At 43.3% G+C, this 26,429-nt stretch overlaps 1 protein-coding gene and 1 long non-coding RNA gene across 9 annotated transcripts in view; one reads left to right on the top strand and one right to left on the bottom strand.

The window, feature by feature from the left end:
* POU2F1 (POU class 2 homeobox 1) overlaps nt 1-9,149 on the bottom strand; it is a 111,881-nt gene extending 102,732 nt beyond the window's left edge. For all 8 annotated transcript variants that reach the window (XR_013774600.1, XM_079308593.1, XM_079308592.1 and 5 more), the window contains exon 1: nt 9,030-9,149. Coding sequence is in view for 7 of the 8 variants with exons in the window: in XM_079308593.1 (XP_079164719.1) it covers nt 9,030-9,093 (64 nt within the window). In the remaining variant the exon portion in view is untranslated. The remainder of the gene's footprint in view (nt 1-9,029) is intronic.
* Nucleotides 9,150-10,150: 1,001 nt separating this feature from the next.
* Nucleotides 10,151-22,491, top strand: LOC306803484. Its single transcript, XR_013774630.1, has 5 exons — nt 10,151-10,210; nt 15,788-15,879; nt 16,309-16,403; nt 18,637-18,758; nt 20,753-22,491. It is a non-coding gene; the product is annotated as an uncharacterized lncRNA (long non-coding RNA).
* Nucleotides 22,492-26,429: the final 3,938 nt, after the last annotated feature.

The following is a 26,429-nucleotide window of genomic DNA, read 5'->3' on the forward strand; positions in this document are numbered from 1 at the left end:
CACAATTACAGGAAACTTGAGTGTAAAAGCACTTTACAAGTAGTTACTTTTTACTTTCATAGTAACTGAAATAGTTACTGTTACTCTAGATACTATTAAAATGTGTTACAACAAGTGCATGGATCAATTTCAACTCTTCTTAGAATGAGATAAAAGAAACAGTTTTTTCTAACCAGGCACGGCTAAAGCATGATCCCAACAACTTCTGAGGCACTGGCCTTAATTCACACCTTAGTATATTTAGAACCAATCCCTTATGCACCACTGAACTGAACCACATAAGAGGCACCCACGTTGCAACTGGGTTCCAAACCAAACTGAATCCCAAAACGATAAAACACAGCATTGTAATTTCTTAGAACTGAGAGGAGCTGTTCTTTACAACATCACTATCTCCCAGTGCAATGAGTACAGGAATAGTCTGGAAATAAAAATAACTCAAAATCTACAGATTTCTGCAGTCCTTGTCTGTAGGATAATCCTCATACTCCAGAACCTCAACTTGTCCTAAAGAGTTGAGGATCTGCTCAGTTGTGGATCTCTTACATGAAGCAGTAACAGAGGCACTGAATTTTTAACACCCACCCTCTTATATGCACAAACTCTGAGAGCAAAAGGAGCTGCCAATTCTCCAACTCCCTGGTAGGGAATTAAAAATTATTAGAAAAGCCCTTGGAGCAACCTCACACTTGTTCCCCAAAGCTGAAAACACGCAGAGCAGACAAGGAACATCATCTTAAACTCTTTTACAGTGCTCCTGAACACTTCAGGAAAGGAGTCAGGTACAAAACTAAGGATACACTGGGAAATAAATGGGAAGGTATTTTCTTTTTGCTTGTAAAATCATCATCCTGGCTCTGACCAGAGATCTATCTTCCTGACTCTCCTCCAACAACAGGCAACTATGAAAGAGTTCCAAAAAGATACTCCTAAACTCTCAAGTTTAGCTAACTTTGCTGCCATAAACTGTCTAAAATATCTGTAATGGGACTGAAATGGAACAGCAGGTAAAGATGTTCTTATTATGAAGTCCATTTAAAGGAAATTACTTGTAAGTTGCATGCTTCACTTGGGATACTTGAAATGCAACAATTTAATTTGTGTAGTTCAAATCAACATATCATTAAAAACAGGAAAGTATCATTACAAAGTCAATAATAGACAAAAAGGGTCACACATTTCCAACACCACTAAGAGATACCTTCATTCAGAAACCAATGTTACAAGTGGAAAGCTACTGTTCCCTCTGGTCTCCTATCTCCAGACTCCTCATATGCCAACAAGAAGCCAGGACAGAGTTTTACAGAGTATCTGTCAAAAGGGACAACAGTCCAGAGTCGCAGCCAAATACTCACCATGCTTATGCTCCCTCTTCTTTTGGGCAGCAGCCCACCCTTCAATTGGATTAAGTGTAACATTAACTGCACCCTCAGGTGAGATGACAAAGCAGCCCCAAGGAGCCCTCACAGGTTTCAGAATAATCTGGGCTAATTTAGGCAATTCAGATCACAGCCCTTAATAACTCAGCTGATTTTTACTGAAATGGATTAAAGAGCACCCAAATGGAAATACCTACTAACAGGTGCAGGAGAACAGGAAACAACAATCAGAAACACTAAGGTTTTCTACAATCACAGCTAGAAGAAGCTGTCCCCAGCCCAAGCTTTCTGCTACTTTTTCCAAAGGATATGTGCATGCAGGTGTGTGCACATGCATTGGAGGATGGGGTGGGAAATGCTTGCAGAGCAGCTGGTAGGGAGGGGAGGCAGTATTTACTGACATATTCATCTCTCTGCAGCCTTAGAAAAATCCAAGTATCTATTTAAACCTACATTTTTAAATTCAAATAAAAACAACCTACTAAAGATCAGCAACAAAATTATGAGTATTTATAAATGAATCTTTGCCAACAAAATTCCTGAAAGAAACTTGAATCTCATTTCCCATTCAGTAGACTGTATTAACTAATAATGTAGAAACAAGTGATTCAAACATGTGAATCATTTCTACCTGTATTCACTGTACACTCCTCTCCCTCTGCTGCAGCCAAGTAGTATAAAGCCACAACTTCACACTGGTATGGTCAGGCACAAATTACTAAGTCACATGGTATTTTTCAAATAAAACTGAATCATCGAAAGGACAAAGAGAACAAACAGCAAAGGAGCTCACTGCAAAAAAGATGGTGACTTCCTAGCAGCCTCAAAGAAAAGGAGGAGGAAAAAGAAGCAAGCTACACCTCCAGCCTGATTCAACAGGTTTTTTTTTTACACTTATTTTTAAGTCTTCAACTGTATTTACTATTTTAGTAACTCAGATGTTCATATCTTCCTTTTCCAAAGCTTCATGCCCTGTCATACAGTGTCAAACATGCTATATATGCTACTTCATCTCTATACAGCCAAATCAGATTTCTGGGAAGAAAAAAAATAAAAGGAATGATGAGCAAAAGGTTTCTTGTCACAATATTACAATTTATAGAAAAGATACATCTGCCTCAGAGTGATCATATTAAATGGCTGAAGCACTTATGCTTGGGTTTGGTGGGGGTTTTTTTAAGGTTGCTTTAAAAGGATGTCAGTCCAAAATTTAGCAGAAGTAATGGTGTCTGTAATTTCCCAAGTACTTTTGTCAATATGTCCTTTAAAGCAACAGTCCTTTCCAGAGATGTGTCTCACTATAAGCAGCACTAAAATAATGGGAACCACTTAAGGGTCTCATCCACATTTTTTTATTGGAGTTTCTGCCCTTGCTACCATTAATGCAATCATACCTATGACAGTACAAACCACACCAAATTTTCAGCATCTTATTGGTTTCCAAGCTACTATTCTACTTAGGTGCAGTTTCTTCTCTGGCTTCCATGGTGTCTGTACAGCCTACTGCTAAGAGAGAATGCCCAGCATAGTGGCCACAGCTGTACATTCCCACACTTCCCTTTGGCCAGTACCATTGCAAATCAAGTTCAGCTCATCAACTCAATCAACTGTGGTCTCACAGTGGTTTATATCAATCTAAAAGCAAAGCTATATAACTAAGCTAACCAGAATATTGCTGCTTTTGAAAGGAGGAAGCTTCTTTTCTCTTCCTTCTTTTCCTTTCCTCCACTTTCACTCAATGGTTTTTCCTACCCCCTTGCTTGCATTTGAAGGTCTTTGTGGAGTCAATTTCATAAACCAAAGATATAAAATGATCTGAAGCTAGTTTTCCACCAGGCTGGCAAGTTAATCTGGAGCATCCTGGAATCCAGTTAAGTCCTAGGACATGTGCCAAGCAAGTGGCAGGATCACATGGCTGAGTGTGAGTCCCCATTCATGCCCACAGGAAAGTCATCAGAGAGAATGAAATTATGAAAAGACTTGGATCAACACATATGCTTCTTGGTCCCTTCCTTGATTGGTACTGCTATTTGTCTAATCTCACTGTAAGCCAGTTCAAAGAGCTAAACCAACAAAAAAACTATTCATTATTTTTGGCGAAGCTTGTTTTCTGCCAATTTAATTCCCTGAACCAGCTCAGCAAAGGAATCCAGCAAGCATCTGCACCAGTGCAGGGAAGGAGGCAGGAACACACATGGAGATGAGGACAGGCTGGGGCTGATTTAAGCTGTCACTGAACGCATACCCTGGAGCAGATCTGCATCACACCATAGTTAGAACTGACAGTAATCTGTGCCTGTACAACGGGAGGCCCTCATCGCTGACAGGAGTGTGCCAACAGTGCCAGCACCCAAACATCCTCAGCAAAGCTCAACCTGGGCACCAGCCTGGATCACTGCAGGTACAAGCACAAGAATCACAGCTCTCCTGCCCTCAGAGACATTAGAAAACATTAGCTAATTTTTCCCCCAGCAACATCCCTGTGAAAATGTGCTCTATAATTCCCATTACACAGATTCAGCCCAGAACAGCAAAGCAAGCAAAACTGGTGACAAACTCAGGATTGGAACCCAGTAAATCCTCTATACCAAACCAACACTTCATCACTCAATTGTGTTATTAACCCTAAACTGATTCAATTAGCCAGTAGCAGTCTATAAAAAACACCCTTTGCAAAGATTTTCTAATGCACTATAAAGCTCACATACATAATACAGTTAACAAATGTGATAGTTGTGAAATAAGAAACTAGGGAAAGGAATAATACTAAGATGTTAAGTAATTATTTCCTTTTCTATAGAGAAAAATAAGTGCACATGAAGCAGCATGAGGGCCTATTCACACAATTCAAGAAATTTAATGCAAAGAGCTACAGAAAGGAAAATACATCTACGGATTCTTTTTTCCTCAGATTAGCATTGTAAAACCGTTTCATGTGAAATGCCAGCAATTATTTAACACACCCTAACCAAGACCAGTATCTTCCCTTAAATTATCTCCTACACTTAGCCCAACAATTCCCACACTTAACTTGCTCTGTGTAACAATGAAGCACATTTGGAAAAGGGGGGATTTGTTAACACAGAAGCAAATCTCTGCAGTAGGGAACAGCCAGCACTGTAAGTCTATCCAGCAACACGAGATAGTCTTTCATTCACATTCCAGCTTAAGCACAGCCGAGCACATCACATTTGGGACGCTCAAGTCATACTTAATTTTGTTCAACACCACCTTTTGACAACAGCTTTGTCACCAAGACTCAAAATACGTATGTCAAAAAAAGACAGTCATTTGCCAGGACTGTCACTGATTCTCTCAAGATAAAAATAATAAAGCTGTAAGTGCAAGGAGCAGAGGCTGTCTAATTGTCAGCTGTATAAAATACAAGTATCAAGATTATTGTCCTGAGGGCAACAAGAGTTTAAGAGGAACAGAAAATGATGCTGCAACCTGTTTTGAAATCCTGAACTCCACGGGAATCAAAATTTAAGGAAAGCAAATGAAAACTTAGTGCATGCTACAAAAAATTACTGCAAATTTGCCATAGAACCAGGAGAGTAAACAAACCTGCCTAAGAGGGACTTGCACCCTATTTAACAGAAAGAAACTGGATGACAGATCAACCCAACTAAAACATCCTGGACAGCATTCTGGGCAAAACATTTACTCCAGAACTCTTTGCATCCTCACAGATCTGGATATAAACAAAACAGCCAAATGTGAAATTTACCACTTGAAATCTGACAATTGTTATTTCAGTGACAATGACATTCCAAACCTCATTTCTCCAGGCAATAAATTGTTATGATCAAGCCAAAGTAGGAACAGCACTTCTTCACACACAAGGGATCCCCAGCACAGAGTATGCTGGTGCTTCCTTGGGTTTAACAGACAGACCAAGGTGAAGGCAACCTCACCGATCCCATCAAACCAGGCACCTCCAGACATCCCCACAATGTTCACCAAGACAAGCGTTTACAAGGTATCCACATCTAGCATCAGAGAGCCAGGATGAACATTTGCTGCTTGAATTACGGCTCCAGGCTAATCTTGGAGAAATTGATAGTGACAGCAAGCCTGAGATTTTTTTTTCCCCCTATTTAAATAACAGGGTGGGAAGCTTAGATTTTCCCCTCTTCCTTCTGGGAAGCAATAGGGAAGCTTCAACTTTGCCAGTTTTAAAACCATCCTGACACACACTTTCCTAATTCTGCTCCACATGCAGGCTACTGGCATAGCTTGGCCTGTTTTCCAACCAGCTAAGTTTTGATCAGTTTTGAAAAAGAGAAGAAAAAAAAAAAAAGAAAAGATAAAAAATGCAGCATCACCTTAATAACTGAGCAGATGTAATCAGGTGGTGGAACTATTTCACAGGAGGGCACTTCCTTCTGTCTCTAATAAATTAAAAGCTGAAAAGACAGCCAAAATAGAGTATGTTCTCCCCATAGGAAACACTGTAACAGTAGCACAACCGTCCATTCTCACCACACCCAGATAGACAATAGAGAAGAAAAAGTTGCTTTTACTCTCTGACCTGACACACCCAAAGACGGTCCAAGGAGCAGATTAAAACCTGACACCTACCTCCGACAAACTAACACAGAAGTCTGAGACTCAGACAAACACTCAAGACGGAGCAGCAATACCCACACAGCAGTCTGGGCATCTTCTGACAAGTGAAGGTCATGCCAAGGTTTGGGAAAAGGTGCCTTATGCTAACGTGTCGCCTATGGCCTTCACTGATGAAGATACATTTGTATCCCCAGCACATTCCAGTAAAATTTTAAGCTGCAACAATGGCACACAGATACATGTTTGAGAGAAATGCGTCCGTATTTTGGCGTGTAAATACCTGAATTCAGCATTATAAACCCCAGCTCAGCCATAAGACTGCACAAGGCCACTGTCCAGCATTCCATTCTATAAAAATTACTAAAACGCCAGTGACAAAGAAATTTTGTTTGCAAGATGCGATGTACATTTTTATCATGCTGGATAAAATATCTACAGTCTCAGCAGTGGTTAAATTGCTGCTATAAAGGAAATTGTCCTCAGATAAATGGTTTCCCTATGAGAAGGTTTCAGTGCTACACCTCACCCCAGGTCAATAAATCAAATTAACTGCACCTTGTCCTCTGGCCAATGACATCATCGGCTTGACCACATCTTGTGAAGCGAGTGCAAAAACATATGCTATTTAAGGCATGAAATCATATTACTGCTTTTTGTCCAGCTAGCCTTGTGCTGTTGGTCTGTGAAATAGTCAGTCACCTGAACAGTCTCATTACAGCTTCTACAGCTTTTTTTTTTTTTTTCCCCCGTCTTGTATTCAAGGCCTGTCTTTGCCGAGGGTGAAGAAAAAAAGGATAAATAATCGGAGTCGTTATTTTTAAAATCAAAACGCTTTTCATTAGCTGCAGTGCAGTATTTTGTGACAAATTAAATTTAGAACCAAACTACGAAATACACCATCTGCACTTGCACGTGAACGCTCCTCCTAGTAGTGTTTCCAAAGATGTTTACATGCTAATCTGGCACTGCTACTCTGAAGTACCCTGCTGTTCGGTCCTTTTTCTCCACAGGGTGAAAACAATGGTCACTAATGAAAACCTACACAGTTTTATTTGAAACCCATCCCTGCATAAATATTTTCTATTTTAAATTACTGCCTCCCCCTAATCAAGTAGCCCATTTGTTTTATTTCTAAGTAGACTAATATCTGGTTTAAAACTGAATTACTCCAGACAATTTAAGAGGATTAATTTCAATTTTCACTTGGAGTTCTTATGACACAATCACAGAAAACTTATCTTCCTTTCTAGACCCTGTACTGCCTAGTGGTATCTTCTGTCTTGAAAGCCAAATCTAAATGAAAGAGAGAGGGAAAAAAAAAAAAAAAAGCCTCAACCCAGAAGATAGTCAAAGATACAAGCAGCGTCAAAAGCATCTGACACACTGCACTGTTAAACCTCATCCACATTAAGCAAAAAGAAGGTGAATAAGATTATCTTCAATGTATTCAATTCTGTTTGTGTTCAGAGGGAGGAGGAAAGCTGTTTAGATTTTGAGTGTATCTTCTATAGCTCTCTCAGTGCCAGGAAACGTAAATTAGAAGCAACTCTCCTTTAAGGAAAAGAATCAAGGACAAAGGGACCAAAAATGCCCAAGCTTCTGAAAAGCAGATATGAAAGGAACAGCTTTACAGTCTTGAGTTGCTATAAATTAAAAATAAGCTCCTTATTTAAAAGACATGAGTGTTTGAGAATCTATGAGCAGATCTGATGCTGCTCAAGCCCCAGGAGGGTTTTGTTTTTGCTGGCAGGGGTGGAGTGGAGATGGGGGGGTCATTTTGGTTATTAGTAAATAAATCAAGCAGCAGAGTGAGGCCTAGGCGCTCGCCAGAGGAGCCGGGGCCTGGCTCTCCCCCTCCTCTCCTCACACAGCCTGGGTTTGATCTCGGGGCCCTGTGGGTTTGCCAAGAAAATTTAAAAAAAAAAAAAAAAAAAAAAAGCCAGAGAGCGAGAAAGAAGAATCATATTGAACCACAAAAGCACATGGGGCGAATGTAAAATATAAACACGGCGTTGGGCTCTGAGTGGCTGTTATTAAAGGTCTGAATTACTAAACATGAGAGGCGGGGAAAGCCGGGCGGCCATTTCAATAATATAAACCTCCCCGAATTAGACATTATTCAAATGAGAAGGAGAGAGAGGGAAGAGAGGGAGAGCGCGGGGGAGAGGGACGGGACCGGCACGGCCGTGCCCCGGGGCAAAGGGGGAGCGGGGAAACAGCGGCGGGCACGGACCGGCCCCGGGGCAAAGGGGGCAAAGGGGGCAAAGCCACCCGCGGGGGGAGCCGGAGAAAGGCACGGGGGGGCTCTGCCCGTGCACCCCCAGTCACCGAACCCGCCCCCTGCGAGGGGAGGGGGGAAGCTTCAAATGAAAAAGCCAAACCACGCTCTGCTCCTGCCCCCCTCCCCGCGCTGCAAGGCCCAGGCTCTGGGGAAATAAACCCCGGCTGAGGGGGGGGTGCTGCGGGGAAGGGGGGGGCAAGGAGGGGAGCGATAAGGAAACCGAGCCTATCTGCCTCCCCGGGCCCCAGCCAGCGGCCAGCACCCCCGGCCCCCTCCGCCCCGCCGCCGGGGGGACCCCTGCCCCGCTCGGGCGACCCGCCGGGATCGCTCCTCCAGCATCCCCCCCTTGCCCCCCCCGCACCTCCATGAATATGTAAAGCGGGTTTATTGTGGGCGTGCGGGCCGGGTGGCGGCCAAGCCACCCCCGAACGCTTTTGGGTGCGGGGCTGCCTCCCCCCTGCCTCCCTCCCGGCGTGTGTCCCCCCTCCCTCCCGCCCCGACCCCTCCGCCTCGCCGCGCCGCCGCCGCCCATCGCCCCCATGGCCGGTGCCCCGGCGTGCGGGCTCCGTGTGCGGGAGGGACGGGGTGTGTGTGTGTGCGTGTGTCTCCCCAACGCGGGGAGGCTGCTCTGCTTCTCCTTCTCTTTCCCCCCCCCGCTCCCTCCTGTGCCGTTAATTATAATAATCCTGAGTACTAATAAATTATGCTAAGCGGGGCCGGGCGGGCGGGGGGGGGGGGGGGGTGCGCCCCGCGCGCGCGAGTATGAATATGAATATGTAAAACGCAGTAATGATTACCTGCCGCCGCCGCCACCGCCGCCGCCGAACTCTCATCTTGACTCGCTGCTCCTCCGTCCGCCATTTTGAATATTTTAACCAAAAATCGGCCGCGCGATAAACCCTCCCCCCTCCCCTTCCCCTCCCTCTCTCCTCCCTCCCTTGCCCGCGCCGCCGCCGCCGCTCTGCGCATGCGCCCCGGGCTCCGCGCTCCCCCCTCCCCTCGCTTCTCCTCGGCGGCTTTGCCGGCGAGGGCGCGGAGCGGCGCCGCGCATGCGCAGCGCGGCCGGAGCGGCTCGCTCCCCCCCTCCCGCGCCGGCGGGCGATGGGAGAGGCGCGTGCGCACTGAGGCGCCCCCCGCGCGCCCCCTCAGGGCACGGGGCGGTCCGACCCCCCCAAAAAAAGATCCTCCCCGTACTCATTAGGGGTTTTTTTGTGGTTGTAAAAATCTAGGTAATTTACAGGGGACAAATTGAATGTGTTGGGGGTAAAATCTGAGGGGATCAGTAGGGGAGAGAATGGACGTATTGGGGTAAAAACAAGGTTATCAGTAGTGGGCAGGAAGGAAAGGTTTGGGGGGGTAAAACTTGAGGGGAGAGAATGAAGATTTTTGAGGTAGAATTGAGGTAACCACAAAACAAAAATTTGGGAGTAAAATCTGAGTTAATCTGTACGGGAGAGAAGTGACGTTGAGGTAAAACCAAAGCTGTCTGTCTGCAATGAATGGGATAGGAAAATTGTGGGGCTAAAACTTGAGATAATCTCTAGGGGAGAGAATGGACATATTGAGGTAAAAATGAGGTAATCATTAGTGACAGGGAAAAATAGGAGTGGGGAAACTTGAGGTCATCTATAAGGAAAAATAAGTAATTTGCAGGAAAAATCTGATTGAATCTTTAGGGGCCAGAATGAACAATTTGGGGATAAGGTAGCCATTGGATTTTCATGCTGGTACAATCTAGGTAATTATCGAGGACAAAATTCATATTTTGGGGGTAAAATCTGAAGCAACCTATAGGGAAGAGGATGAAGATTTTGAGGTAAACTGAGGTAATAAGTAGTGGACAGGTAGGGAGATTTTTAAAGGGGTAAACTTGAAATAATCTGGGGGCCAGGTGCCTGTCAGGAGCCTCCCGGTGAGCAGCCGCTGTGCCTGTGGGAGGTGCTGTGGAAATCCCCGTCTGGACTGCACCTGCATCCAGGTACTGCCCAAGTCCCTGTGAATAAAGAGGAATGGCATCCAGGGAAAATGGAATCACAGAACCTGTGGTTCCCATGGAGGAGGGTGCCTGGGCGAGGGTCTGGTTTTCCTCCAGAAAGGAGTGATTGCACAGAAGCGATTCTCTGTTCAAAAAAACCCCACCCCAATTTTCCCTCCTTCTGGGCAACCCAATGCTCCTGGGGTGCTTTTCTCAAATACTTTATCCTCTTACACTTCCCGCGTCAAATTGTCCTGGAAGGGGAGTCAGGTTTCATGCCTCCCTCGTTAAAGGAGAGTAAATATGAGACCAGAGGGACCAACAAATAAAATTAGCTTTAGATTCAAATCTTCCAAAACAGGACGAACAATCAGCCAGAGTGGCAAAGCTTTGTTAATCTTGACAGATTTGGCAGAGTAAAAATAAAACTTGCATTCTTAATATTGTGTAAATACACATTATCCCTGAGCTTTTTAATGCACTTCCAGAAAAAGAAGAAAGGGAGGCTGGTATAGAATGGCATTCATTAAGGACTCGGTCTTAACGTTTTCCAGGAGTCATTAACTCAAATGGGTTAGAGTCCAAGCTGGATTTTCTTCTGGGGTGCAAAACATTCTGGAGTAAGAGGAACTGTCAGGGATCTGTTCTTGCATGCTGTTGCTGAAGAAATTAGGAGTCGTATCAGAGACAGCCACTAGATTTTTTCATTGGTAGCAGAGAGCCAAAAAGGAAAGGCTGAACGAGGGAGACAGCAGGGTGTATCTCCAAGGGGTGAATCAGAAAGGTAATTTTGTCATTTTTATTTAAAAATAGGGTCCTCTGGTAATGGGATTTTTTTTCTTGCCATCCTATAAAATAACCTCTTGTTATTGCAGAAAACACTAGCAGAAATGGACTGCACTGTGAAAGAGCAAAAACCTTCCCCTAACACCAATTCTACTCATGCACATTCATTTGCTGACACCCTAAACCAGCAATTAAGCACTTTGTCTCCTGAAGATCTGTGTTGCACTCGCAGGAGCGAACATGTAAACAAAGGCATATTGTCGTGCTCCTCTTCAGTTCAGCCATGATCCTCACGGGCCAGTTAATCCAGTTTTATGGCCAGGTTATACCAGCACTGCAGCACGCAGGGGCTGCACCAGGACAGATAAAGGTATAGAGAAAGGGCTGCCTAGATTAAGACTCTGCACAGCTCTAATCCTGCCTACGCTGAATATTCTCTCCTGTATCTCCCTATCTCACCCAAAGACTCTTCTCAGTCCAGCATGCCACTTCCCAGTAACCTCTTGCCTGATCCCAGCAGCTTCTTGCTGGGGAGAATTTGCTCCCATTACCACACCTGATTTAGCCTTTGCTCTCGCTCAGCTTCTGCACACTTAGCTGGAACCCACAGCTGCCGCAGAAAAGATGTCTGAAAACAAGTAGTTGCTAGTGGTTGGGTTTTTTTGCTTTGTTTTTTGCCTGGTTTGGGGTTCTTTTTTTCTTTTTTTTTTTTTCTCTCTTTTTCTTTTTTTTTTGTCATTTTCTGGTAGTTATTAATCTGCTCTGTGTTTTCTAATTGACCACCTATAAAGAGAACTTAATTCAGTCAAGCCACATAGGTGCTCTCCCTCTCCCTGTAAAGATTAGTCTGGATCTATGTCTGCATCCTTTCCTCTAGTTTTCTTTGAATGCATCTCTATCTGATGCCTTCCCCAAGGTGTCATACATCCCTGTGGCTATATATCCAGGAAAGCTGGCCAAATCATTAGTGATGAATAATTTATCAGATAAATTTTACCTCTCTTTCAATTGTGAGTGCCACACAGTGCCTGATTGGTGTCTTACTCATGAGCAACTTGCTGGAAATACTTGAAATTTGAGATAATTGCAGACAAAGATGATACAAAGCTTAGTCCTACGAGGAGCTGAGCACTCTGGATTCATTTCACAAAAAGGCATAAGTAAGAAACTTGGTTGTTCAGCTGCAGTCGGTGAGATTGGGCTCAGTGTGCTGAAACAGAGCCCAAAGCAGCCAGCAGCAAGCAGGACCCTGTGGTTCTGTTCCCTGGCTGGACTTGTCAGCCACACAGAATCGCCTCTCACAGGGATTTTGCTTTACAAAAATTTTCTGCTGGTGAAAAACAATACAGTGTTCAAAATCAACACCACATGTAAAAGGAAGAAATGGTATCTGAGGATCTTTTAAAGCTCTGCAGCGTATCTGTGTCCGTTGTTTTGATGTTGAACCAGATATCTCTTAATTTCTAGCCCTCCTTGGCCTGCTTGACTTGTGCTCATAACCCCAAATTTTCTATGATTGCTATGTGACCTTCTGAATTTTCTATCTCCTGCTAGAATTAATTCAGTAGTGCTTCACAGGCAATTTTTTTTTTTTTTTTTTTAGATAGGGAGGCAGAGGACAAAAGAAACATGAGATGGGAAGGCAGGGAGCAAAAGAAACACAAATCACAGTATTTAAGCAAAAAGCACATTGGGAAGAAAATTATCCTTTTCAAGAAACAGTGCTAGTTTACAGGGAAATTAAGAGCAAACTTATCTGCTCTGCTCCAATTCCACCGTGCCACTCAGATGTGAATCCCAGATGCTGATTTTCTCACACGACATCCCCCTTCTCTCTATCCTGTTTTCTTCACATGAGATTTCTCTCCTACAGGAGGGCCTGTTACTAGAATCACATTTGCTGCTTCTTTCCCTTTGGTCATCCAGATAATTAGAGGCTTCTGCCTCAAATCAGTCATTCTTTGCCCCTTACGTTTTCATACACGCTCAAAACCCTCTGAATTTCTTTCACTTGGGGACTGCACAGATTGTCTCACATTTAATGAAACTTACCTGTGTGTTTCTGTCTGTTTCCTATTTCTCATCGTCATACACAACCTGACGGAGCAACCGGCAGCCTCCCTGCTACAGTGTTATTTTTTGAACATGCTATCGATAGCAAAAGACACTGTGCCTCAAAAAGCTTGCAATTTAGAGAGCTGGCTGGGAAAGAACGAGGGAAAAATAGGATTAGTACCTTCTTGATTGAGGAGAAGTGAAGAAAAGCAAGGTAAAGACTGCGCATAGTCCCTCCATGTCACAGCCGACATTAGTGGGACACAGACCTGCACCTAGGTGCTCCGAGGCTGTGCAGTTCAGTACTTTAACCACAAAGCTGTTTTTCCTTTCTCTCCTGCATTGCTCCCCGCCCTCCTCCTGCTCCCAAGCATGGAAAAGAGTCCCTTATCCCCAGGGCTTGGGACCCACCAGTACTGTCTCTTTCCATTATTATACTTCCCCCTCTTCTGATCTCCTTCCTACGCACCTTGTGAGTGCTGAGCACGAACAGCAGAAGAGAAATGGAGACTGTCCACTGCATATATTGGCTGGTTTTTTTTCCCCTTGCACACTCGTCTGGCTGCCTTTGACCAGATTGCTTTCTGCCTTCGGTTCTGACCCCATTCTGTTGTGTCTGGATTGGAGAAAGGATGACCCTGAATCTCTTATTTTTGAGAGTTGTCGGCACTCCCCTGAATCTTAAAGATAATAAAATTATAGAGGGAAAGTTGTACCATCTCATAATACTCTGCCCCTCCCAAGTGCAGCTAACTGCATTTTGGGAGATAAGAAATGGAGCACGGACAAAAAGAAGCATGTTTTTCATTTTCATATTTAAAAATAAAACAACCTGTAATTCAGAACCTTTACACATCCTCAGGAAAGGGAGAGGTAATTACTAAAAGGACACTTATCTTTTCAGGTGGGTTTTTCAATCTATTTCTCACTTTCTGCTGCTTTGCCTGCACTTACTTTAGCTCTACCTCAGGTTTTTGTATGCATTTCAATAGTTGTCATCAATGCAGCTTCTGAACCTTCTGATTTTAACCAGTTATGTCTTACAAGATTTAAAGATTTAGGAAATTATTGCTGTGCTTTTTTTAGCAATGGTAAACTAAAGCAGAGAAATTAAGAATCTTGTCTTCAGTGGCATGGGCAGCCCAGGAAGATGAACTCCCAGTTTTCTCTGTTGTGCCTTGATTGAAGGACCCTGTCCAGCTGTTATTGTTCCTCTCCCAGAGACCCACAAGGCTTGCTGCATCTTTTACCTGTTTCTCTGCCCTGAGAGAGACAATGATGGGGTCCTAGAACTTGATTCAGATTTCTAAGGAATGGGATTTGCAATTGCCTGATTCAAGTTGCCACTCAAAACTGTCGCAGATCTGCTTTCAGTGGTTTTCTCTTCCTCCACTCACTACAGCAAAACCCTTAAAAATACCTGGTTTTTGTTAGGATGATTGTTAACTAAGACTTGGGAAAAGCTCAGATACTAAAGCAATATTGCCAGCAGTGTGACAAACTCGGGTAGAAGGGCAAATTCTGGTTTGTACCTATACGAATACCAGGGCTGAACTCCTTTTTTTGACCAGTTGTACAGCACGCTTTCTGCTGTAGACCTTGGGAATGCTTTGGTGCTGCTTACATGAGGAACCAAATTGTTTTTGACCTCAGTGAAGAGGGGGCCAAGAGGGACACATCTGATGCCTTTTAGCAACCGCAAGGTTTTCTGTAGAATAGACATAGCCTATGAAACAAACACACAGCTGGAGTTAGGGTGCTTTTGAAAACATTGTCTTTATTCTCTACCTCCTTTTCTTCCAGGACAGCTCTTTGCTTATTCCCTCTTCAGAAAGGGACTTTTCTGTCACACAGCCTAGCCTGGCTGGAGATTAGGGATTCTCTCTGCCCCTTCATCCTTGAATATTTCCTTTTAATTTCACAGTTTAAATTCCAATTGTGTAATTACATTCTGCCAACCCCAAATTCCTCTGTAATTTCAATTGGACACGGTGTCCTTCACTCTCTAGGCAGAACTCTTGCAGTGCTGTGGGGCACTGTTAATAGGCTGCCACGCTCCACTCTAGTCCCATTTCATGTAAATGGGGAAAGAGAATGGACCTGGATCCCTTTGAACTAAAACTGCTGCTCCATATAGGCGAGACAGGGGTTGCTACAGAGTGACAAGGCAGTCTTGCCCCATGGCAATACACTGGGCAGTTTTTACAATGCCTCAGTCTGAGCAGATTTTGGAGTAAAAGTCTAAATCTGTCTGGAAGTATTTCTCCCCCACAACACCATACCCTTTGATCACAAATAAAGCTGTACAGGGACACCCAAAACACTACTTCACTGAATTTATGTGGCCTGAGAGTACCTGCTCGCACCGTTTAACATGGCAGAAGTGCCATAGTGATTTAATTTAGGTCCAGGCAGTTGTGTAGCAATGAGAGGGCACACAGCACAGATGCCTAGTTCAGTGTATGTTTTACAAGAACTGGCAAGTCCCATACTTTTTATGACCCAACCCTAACACTTCCTGCAGATTTTGCTGTGTCAGCATTTCCCCTCAATCCTTATGCTGGTGATGATCACCTGAGTCCCACATCCCAACTAGTTTTATCACAACATTCCCTTCTTGTGTGTTGGTATTGGCCTTACATCAGTGTGAAATCATTTCTACTTCTCCTGCCTCCTTGCTTTCAAGTTTCTTCTTCACTGTGGCACAGCTCACTTAGTGTGTCTGTGTGCACCCTTCAGGTATCAGAGACATTCATCTTTTGGATTTCCACCACCTTCTGCTGTGGTCTTCTGTGGAAACTCAGGGAAGAGAAGGGAGGGAGCACTGGCAGGTGGGAGAATGCTCCTCCTTTGCCTTGTCTCATAGGGCTTCATCTCTCTACAAATTCTCTGGCAAGCTGAGGGAAAGGAGTTGTTCACCAGGTTTAGAGTGATGTTCTACACAGGTCAGCAAAACGAATTAATTTACTTTGGAAGCTGGAATTATTTGATATTTGATCATCTTCAGCCACAAGCCATATTCTTTTCATCGTGTGTACACCACTGTCAGAGGAACATGGGGCTGATTCCATAACTGGCAACAGAGTCCTTTAACAAAGTTCATTTCCTTTCACTGCAAGACTACCCTAGGTAGTCCTCCTACCACAGAATGATAAATCTTAACTTGAAATAAACATCCAGCTCCTTGCTGGCACTGCTGCATCTACACAGAACCTCAGTTACTTTGAATTTTGATGGAACTTCTTCTTTATATATTCCAGACGTTTGGTCCTGCTCCCAAGGGATGTCTTTATGCCTGCTCCTGTGTTGGCAGACCCGAGGCTGCTGTTTGCATCTCTAGCAGCAGATAGATCAGGTGAGATCAAGGAGACCATATTTCCATGTTTCCTTGCTTAGCTTACACTGTTAAAAGTGAGTTGTTGTTAGGAGGAAACAGAGCATGTAATAACTTGAGTTGGGTTTTATTTGGCTTTGAGTCATAAATCTTAAAGGAAAGGAAAGAGCCATCATGTTCATCCCCAAGTTTGTCATACAATCAGCAAGGGGCAAGGCAGTAGTGTGGGCAAGAAAATGAAACATGTGAAGGTACAAGTGCCAGCGGGGGGAAGTCACTGTTGCTTATTGTCAGTTTTGGTGCGACACAGAAAGTTCAGCTAATCCTCTTAGTTACAGAGACACACGGGTGGGGGGAGATTGTTATCTCAAGCAATTTGCTGGCTCTACTCCTTTTTTCCTTCGAGTTTCTTTTCGCCTAATTGCGCAGCATTTCTTCCTGGGACTTGTTTGCAATAATCCTGGGGCCTCATCTGGGAAAACACTGAAAAATATAGAAAGGAGAAGCAGCCTGAGCAAGGCAGCTTGAATCACCGTGAGTTTCTCTCTTCAGAAAGGTATCAGGTTTGGCTCCAAGTGCTGAGGATTAAAAATAAGATAAAGATTCAAAGTGAAACAGAACAGTCTGTTAATCAGGGCACTTGATCTCTCCAAAAGTTGTATCTCACCCGTGGGCAAGAAGGACAGGTAATTCACCACCATTCAGAAAAGGAGGACCTTGGTGGTCTGAGGGTGGAGCAGGGACTGAGAATTCCACTGGAGTGCATCAGAAATGTGTTGATTCCATTTTCATTGCCAAAGGGATGTATCTGCAGTAAATCTAATCAAGAGTCAAAAGGTGAACGAGAACAATAACTGGGGAGTTTGTTTTTATTTATCGAGGAGATAAGGATTCAACAACAGGAATAGAATGAGAAAATGGTGCCTCTTTCTGAGCAGACAATTATTCCACCCACGCTCACTCATCATCAAGGTTTTAATATTCTATTACCAAGGCTATTTAACAGTTTCCCAGCCTCAAGGCTGCTAATGTTTGTGCAGATACTCTGCCAATTGCCACAGGTGTCTTTTTACAAGAGATCTGAATAATTAACATGGGATAGTCCTGAAGATGGCAGCAGCTAAGAGCCATTCTTCAGTAGATTCCACACCATCTTCTTGGTGCTGGAGCAGGGTTGGTATTATCAACATTTGAATACATTTGAAAACCTGATTTCCATATATAGACAGAGCCTTAGTCCTTGAAGGTACAGATTGTTTCTAGAGAAGTAAAGGCTCTTGTTCCCAAGCCCCAGTGGATCCTCCTGGAGAAGTTTAAAATATTATTGTTCAGCTGCATTGCTAAGGTAGGGGAGGTAATTACCCCAAAGAACAGGTGGCTGAATGAGTGCTGTGGCCACAGTGCAAACTGTTCAGCTCATAGCCTGATACATTTACTAATGTAAATCTGATTTCAGCTGATACCAATTTACTGTGATGTACTGGACTGAGAACATGAGTGATTTAATTCAAGATCATATCAATGTATTTTGCTGTGGTGGCTAAAGAATTTATTACTTCTAGCTGTGGAGATGGGTTACCTTTTCAGCTGGGTTGGCTAAATCAAGCAGGGACTGCCAGAGCCATCAGATGAGAGAGAAAGGGCCAGAGTGGACATCAATCACAAAGGAGTTGTAAAACAAGTACTATAGTGCTTTTAAGAGAAAAGATGTTCTGCTGATGTTCTGCTAGTACAGGACAAGAAAGTGAGGAGCTTGGTATGTATGTTGCATCTAGACATTCTTTTTGACTTCATCTTAAGTTCTTCAGTCTCTCTCTAGTGTTGCTCATCTGAGCTCACAAGTCCAGAGGCCATGTCTGTACCCAGACTGTGACACAAACATGGTGCCTGTTGCTGGTTTCCAGAAAAAGGAAACCCCAAGGCAGGATCAAACAAGACTCAGTGTGTTTCACCAGGTTTTTGACTAAGGTACTCAGAGAATAATGGCCCCAGCACATGCTGTGCCTTGTGCCTTGAGGTCACTCTGGTGTTTTTCTATGCACACCATAGATAATAACTGCATTTCCTTATTTCATGCCCATATTGTAAAAATAAATGCATTAAGAAGTGTAATTGCCAGAAAGTACAGAGGTGAGAGCATCTTTGGTGGACTTACTTCCTTTGTTTCCTAAAATACATTGGTAGAATTTGATCAAAACTAATATTTCATTTTTTAAACTGTTCTAATTTGGGGTTCAACTGTGGGTGGGAACAGGAACAGGAAGAAAGGAACTTGTACCTGTCTATGCACAAAGCCCTTGGACCATGAGAAATGCAGGGAATGCTCTGTGATGAGCTATCTGTGAGTCTGCAGTGCTTCAAAAAACACAAGGAGGAGTAAGGACAGAGCAGGAATTGCTGGATTCATGGAATTGTCTCTTCCTTCTGCAGGTCTGCACAGCTAGCTAGTTACATGCAGGACTACATCATGCTCTTTAACCCTCTCAGCAAGCATTTCAGTTTATAACACTGAAAATATATGGAAAAGGCATGTTTTTTAGCCACAGATAATGCTTTCTGAATCCACCTCTGTAGTATTGGACAGCAGCTCTGACAGTGAGATAGCATTCACAGTTGCAGAGGCTGTGCAGAAATTAGACATTTATAAAATTCATACATGATGAGTTAAAAAAATATCTTTAATAAATATTCTAGTAGTTGTATGTCAGATAGATGAGTGTTAGATTAATAAGAAAATGAATGTCTAAAGCCACTGAAGAAAAAGACAGAATTGCAACGGAATACCATGAATGAAAAAACATTTACCACTCTGAATAGGATCATCATATTTCCCAACAGCAGAACCCCATCCTCCCCTAATTCCCCCCTCCCTTTCCCCTCCCTCCTCAAACACATAGGCATACACTATGGGAGGAATGACAGCTGTTCTTCATGGAATGACAGCCCAGGGATATTGCATCCTCCCTTAAAAAAAACCAGGCAAGGTACAGAATAAGGTCAGTGAAGGGAGACAAAGGGGTCTCCCAGAGATGGCAAAGGGTAATTTATTGACAGATGAGATAGACGTTACTACAGAAAAATATTAAATGGATTCTTTTCCCCTGTCTTTAGAAGGGAAGAAACGTGGGAAGGGTTAGGAAGGACAGATGCCAGAAATAGAGACAAATTTCCCAGGAGAGGAAGAAGAAATCCTGAAGGAAATTAGGATCACAACACAGAAAAAAAAAAATTAGGAAAAAAAAAAAAATCAGAGCATTTAAAAAGCTACAAAATTCTGTCCTAGAATTCTGTATGGAAACAACAAAAAAGGGCAGTGGAGAAGGAACCCCACCAGTGCTGGCAGCCTCGCTTCAAAGGCGTTCAGTGAGAGAAGGAAGTGCTGGTAAAACACAGCACCTGATTAAAAGGCAGGGTTTGAAAAGGGCTGTCGGGAAATTACAGAGCTGAGCACGCTCCCGACGTCAGCAGCGAGGAAGACTCTGGGAGCACGAATCAAAGGGAGGCTGAGGGAGCATGTGGAGCATGGAGATTTTATTAGGGGAAGGAGTGAGGAAGGGTTCATATAATGGGAGAAGCCAAGCTCTGCAGATGGGAGGAAAGGAAAAGGCAGGTCTTCTGGTGCAATAAACTGGCATAGTGCTGTCGACTTCGACAGTATGTCAGTTCTCACTGCAAAGAAGGAATCCAAGTGACAGGTTTAAATGGTGGATATTATAAATATAGTTTTGCTGGCCTAGAGAATTTTCCCCCAGATAATTGCAAGGAGAAGGGTAAGAAAAGCTGGTGTACCAGTGCACTCTGGTTGGGGTTCTGTAAACCCATGTTGCCTCCAGCCAAGGACATGTTCCTAGAGCTTGTAACTTCAGAAGGGTTCATGATTTTCACCTGAGAACAACAGAGGAGTCACCAAAGAAAATTCCCACAAAGATAAAAACAGCAGAACAAAAGTAATTTGAAGGAGAACAGATTTAATTTACATTTACAAGCAGGAATAGGTTTAAGCCAAACAGTATTTTATTCTGCTCCTTCATGCCAGGAACATGATTTTCACAGTATGTAACTCATGCCATATTGTAGAATAAGGGAATAGGAAGACTTTTAGTGTGTCCACTGTAATGTGCCACATGCAGTATCTTTCTGATCATGTCACTGCATGCCTAAATTTGGCAAGACCTTTCCTTCAGAGCAGGTTCTTCTGCCCATTTGCTAATCTCACTTAAACCCCCCCCCATTCCAGCTAGCACCCACGATGGTCTCTTACCATGTGCAAATCCAGCAGAAGCACAGGGTACTGCATTGCCCCGTGTTGTCAGCTGCCTGCTTTCCAAACTGACAGAATTAATGCTAAACACAGGTTTTAAATTATCTAGATGGGGAGCATTCATCCCATCTCTGGAACTGCCCACGCTCACGGCTGAAGGGAATAATAGCCAGGCTACATTGGATTTGAAGCTTTGATACTCCAGAGGCATTTGCAATCTTTAGAGCCTTGCGAGCCTTTGAGCCTAGGACAAAGCAAAAATAAAAGCTGTCGTTTTGCTGAGTTTCACTGTTAAATGCTAAGGAAGTGTTAAATGCTAAAGCAGGCTTGTACTTCCAGTGGGTGATTTAGCCCAGCTTTCTGCTGGCTAGGAGGCTGCTGCATGCTCAAGTGCAATCTGCCACACAGAGCCAGAACCAATCTGATTGTTTCTGAACCACTTCTCAAACAGAAAAACACAGGTAGAGCTGCTGGTTTTGCCAGAAATGTATGTCCCATCCGTGTGATGGCCTGGATTTATATTTGAAACCACCTGTCCCATCAGCATGACCCAGATCCAAAAGATGATTGAAGCACTGTAAAATTCAATGCAGCATATTTTAGGGACAGTCTGCAATTACACTGGGTTATGGTGGATAAATATGAAACTGCAGTGAGGAATTTCTCCCCATCCTCTGCTCGCAGACCTGAAGTTACCTTTGGTTCTACTGCCAACCTTATGCACAGACAAGACAGCCCAAAAGCAGCAGGTGACAAAAGGCAGAGGGGCCTTTTTCAACTCAGTAGCTCAGTGTTAAAGCCATCTCAGAAGAAAGCATTTTAACTTGCTTAGAAAATGGGAATCTGGGTCCAAGAAAGTGTCAGGCTCTTTCTCTGTGCTGTTGATTATTCTGTTAAAGAGTGCCAAATCAACTATTTCATTTTGAAATGGTTATTTAAGTATTCTTCGGGCCAAAAAGGCACAGCACTGCTGCTTTGCAAGGTAGCAGCCAGGAGCCATGACTTGGGAGGGGAAAAGCCTGCACTGATGAATGCTACACTCTCACATCACACACTGCCTGGAAAAAGGCCTGAAACATATGTCTGCCCCTCACAGGCAAAGGCCTTAATCACCAGTTTAGAAAGTTGTGCCTGTGCTCTCTGGAGGCCAGTGAGTGTTTAATTGTACCACAGAGAGGTGAGTGATTGCTCACGGAGCATGTTTGTTAGCAAGATGAATTTAGCCCTATCTTTTGAAATTTCCTGCAGGCTTCTGCTGCTGCAGTATCCATGTACAACACTGGACTCAGTTTCTGGGTCTCAAACACACTGACAGACGCAATCCCTTTCTCCCAGCCTGTGTCTGTTTCATTCATTTAACCTGCAAGTCTTTTAGGGAAAGAACATCTAAAATTGTGCTGCATGCTGTACATGCTGCAGTGGGGTCCTGGTGCTGGTTAAGACCACTGGATATTAATGTAGTGACAGTAAATATCTATATTCTTAGCTTTCAGCCCAAAAGGATGCTGAGAAATAATAGGTCATAAAGGTAAAATATTTTAATGTGTTGAGTATGGGATATAAGATGAAAAAGATTCTCACCAGAGAGGGCAGGAAAAGCACAGCATCTCCCTGCAAGGTTTTGGAAGGATTCTCTGGCAGAGCTCTTCTGTAGCATTGTGACAGGCAGAGGTAGCCATGCTGCTTGTAAAGAAAGGTTGTGGTCTTAAAGGTAAACTATACCACCAGTTTAAAATGCCAGTTTTGTGTGTGGCACGGAAAGTGCAACAGCTCTTGAGAAAAAGTGAAAAAATGAGCTGAAGACAAATCTCTGTTCCTGTTGCCCCATGTATAAAGTGGATATGCACCATGTTAGCTCCCTCTTAACTTCAGCATGTAACACTGAAATTCTGTCATCTTCAGATGGAACATGCCTATTTTTGAAATTCAACATTTGTACTTTTTCCTTAATTGAACAATTTTTTTTTTTTAACATGGAATTGTCTTGTCAGAAAGATTTTTGATGGTCTCTGCCTTTTTTCTTAGTGCTTTTGAAATGAATAGCTATGCTTTTTTTTTTTTTTTTTTTTGCAAAATACCGACTATTTCACTGAAAATTTCGAGGACAAAAATCATTTCTACTTAGCAGTAGCATTAAAGCCCTTGAATTGGGCCACATTCTGCTGCCAATGCAGTTTGGAGGACACTTGGAAAATATTTTGAACAGCAGGGAAGAATAGCGATTACCACCTCACAGTCTCTCAAAGGTGTGAATATTGTGGGTTATTTTCCCTTTGACTGTTTATGGCCTATTTACAGTATAATCACACCAAATCAGGGTTATAACATGCCTTTCTTTTTTTCTTTTAGTGAAAATAGAATCCAGCATAATTTTTTTATTTACTGTAGCTCCCCCTAGAAGCTAAGGCATTTTCAGGCACTAAGCAAGAATGATCTCTTTTCCAAGGCATTCATAACTGAAGGAGAAACAAGGAGAAAGGTGGCTAGGAAAACTATCAGGCATGTTATTTACATTTTCTATACACTTGTAATAGCTATGTAGTTGTAAACACAGCCAAAAAATGGAATTATTAAGGGTACTTAATTGTTGACAGAAGAAAGATTTGCCACAGAAATAAGGGATTATTTTACAGTGTGTAAGCATCATCAGACCAAGCTGTGGACACATGTACAGGGTCATTTCAGGGAAATAACATTCTTATCATCCTATACATATCAGGCAGTGGCACTGTGTAAATGGATTAGAAGAAAAGTTATAGAATCATAGAATGTTTTGGGTTGGAAGCTACCATAAAGATCATCCAGTTCCAAGCTCCCTGCCATGGCCAGGGACACCTTCCACTAGACCAGGTTGCTCAGAGCCCCATCCAACCTGGCCTTGAACACTTCCAGGGATAGAGCATCCACAGCTTCCCTGGGTAACCTGTGCCAGGGCCTCACCACCCTCACAGCAAGCAATATCTTCCCAGTATTTAATATAAATCTATCCCACTATTTAATATAAATCCATGCTTCTCCAGTTTAAAATGGTTACCCCGCTTCCTATCACTACATTTCCTGATAAATAATAATAACCCCTTTTGTTTGTTTTTGTTTGTCTGCTTAAGACCCTGTCCTTTCTGCAACTGAGACTTCTGGTCTGGCCAACCCAGCTCATGCTAAGGCCTGATGTGTGCTGGGAGCAGCAGTACTGGATTGAAGCAGAGCCAGGGAGGCAGGTGGCCAGGAAGAACTAAAGGGCCTTTATACAGCCATGATGAAAACAGTGATTTTTAGCTGAATTAGAAGGACCAGCACCCCTTGCCCCAGGAGCTTGACACCCCCTCCCAGCAGAACTGTATCCTTGGGAGGTGATTTGGGAGCCTGCACACTTCTGATGTGTGCCTAATGGAAGCTGAGGGGAACCTTCAGCGTTTAGCCATTATGACAAGCTTAAATGGCATTACTCCCCAAGAGGTCCTTCAGTGTAGGCTGGCAGATTTAACACTATCTCAGAGGGTAAAAACCAAGGGAGATCCTCAGCTAGAGAAAATAAAAAAAAAAGCCAGCCTGTCTCCATGTGAAAGACAAAAGAGGAAATTGAGAAACATAGTCAGTTACCACTGAGTGTAAAAGATGATGGACAATGTGTTTAGAGAAGGAGCTGTCTCTGAGATGCCAACTTCCCTTTTGTGGCAATGGACAAGTTTTCCTCATTTACTTCTCATAACCATCTGGGATTTGTGTTTGGAGACGGGGTGACACCATATGGTTCAAAGGGATAGAGCATGCAAGTGCTGTGAGCTCAAGGATATATCCAAACCTACCAGCACTAAACCTAGACTGGATATTTAGGAAACTAAGGTGGGTGCTATTCCCACTGCTGAGCATCCCAGTCCGAAGATGATGTCCCATGTTAATGATGCATCTCTACCTTACAACATTCCTCACTGACCCAGGAATCCAGATATCCATGGTAGTTAAGGACACTTACAAAAAGCAGCCTCTGTTTTGCAAGCAGTCAAGTTTCTATTGCAGGCCATAATGGGAAACCCACCAACCCCAGTCTGGCCAGAGCAAAGCTGATTCTGTCTAAGGGATGGACAATCCACCTGACCTCACTTTTGGGAGCCCTTAATATACTTGGCATGGATGTATTGAAGAGTCAGTTGTGGGGAAAATAGGAAATAGGGACATCACCCTTTCTGCCCCTGAGTTTATCTCTTACAGATGCATCTCTGACTGCTAATCTGTTGCAAACAGCTGCTCCTTTACCCCATAGTAAAGCAGTTAATATTCCACAATACACATTACCTTCTGGTGCTATTTGTCCTGTTACTGAATTGATAAAGGAGCTGGAAGAACAGCGAATTATTGTCACGTCTCATTTCCCCTACAATTCTCCTTTATGGCCAGTAAAAAAATCTAATGGCAAGTGGCAACTAACAGGAGATTACAGAGCCTTGAACACTGCCACTGAGCTGCTCACTGCAGCTGTTCCCAGTATGAATGATGCAGTCATTTTTCTTAATGAACAATCTCCTATGCTTAGCCAACACCAGCAGGATGCTTTGAAAACCTCTCAGTGTTGTATCCAGGAGATCGGGTGTGATTTCAACACCCATCACTTGGAAAACCCCAGATCCTTCTGCTACACTTTTGAGTGAAAGGAATATGGGGAACAGTGGATACTGTGGGAGTGAAATTAATCATTACTGAGACTTGGATATGATCCAAAACCTAGCTCTTCTTTCCCTCTCCCTAGGAATTGTTGAACTCCTGGGCAAGTCAGTGAAAGCTGTGATTCAACCTGCATACACCTGGAAAGTGTCCATCTAGAAAGTACATTTAAGCATTCCCTGGAACTTCGTTCATGTTTTTTGTGGTACAGTGCTATCACATGCAATAATGTTGACAATGTCTAAAAAGTCAAGAGCCTTCATGTGCTGGACAATTCTAATCCTCACCTTGGGGCATCTGGCATTGTGTCACATTTTACGGTTTTTTTATGGCCAAACAAATCCACAGAAGCTGGGCTTTGCTTGACTCGGGATTATGAGCAGCCATCTCTGTACCATAGGCATAAGGACCTAGGCAGGAATATCTGACTTTGGATTCCTAAATCGTTTTTGGGCAGCAGAAAAATAGTCTGATAGTCAATTTTCAGTGTCTAAGAGCCCCAAATTACACCAGTACCTTTTTAGAAATGAATAGTGAACTTCGGTGGAAGAAAAAGCTCCCTTAGATTATAATGGAATCATTTTCTCAGGACTCCTGTCTTCTACTACTCCTATACTTCTACAGCTTAAAAGAAAAATCTATATATCTATATATCTATATCTATATATCTATATATATATATATGAGAAAATATTGATGAACAGTAGTTTCAACCAAGAGTTGACTTTCCTAGTGGGCTCCAGGCTGAAATCTCTGAAAAGCAAGAATGCTCACTTGCCAGCTATCTCCACAGCCCAGATCAGCAGGCAGCAATTAGTTTCCCAGGCACTCACTCTTCTTTCCATCTTCCTGATGGATATTTCATCTGAGTTTATGCTCTCCTCCCTCGCCCTCTCTTCAGCCTCTCTGCCTCTCTTTCCAATAAGGCTATGATCTGTCACAGACTCTCAATGGACAGGACCTATACATCCCATCACTGTCATAGGCAGTTACATGAGACAGGCCAGGATGAAAAGCAGTTTGGGAGGGAGAGAAGCCGTCATGCTTCAGGGCATAGAGTTGAACTCTAACCAAGGAGGAGAGATGAAGGAGGGCTTTGGGCCAGGAGGGGAGAAAATTTTACTCAG

The sequence above is a fragment of the Erithacus rubecula genome (assembly GCF_903797595.1).
Source record: "Erithacus rubecula genome assembly, chromosome: 1".
Lineage (NCBI taxonomy): Eukaryota > Metazoa > Chordata > Aves > Passeriformes > Muscicapidae > Erithacus > Erithacus rubecula.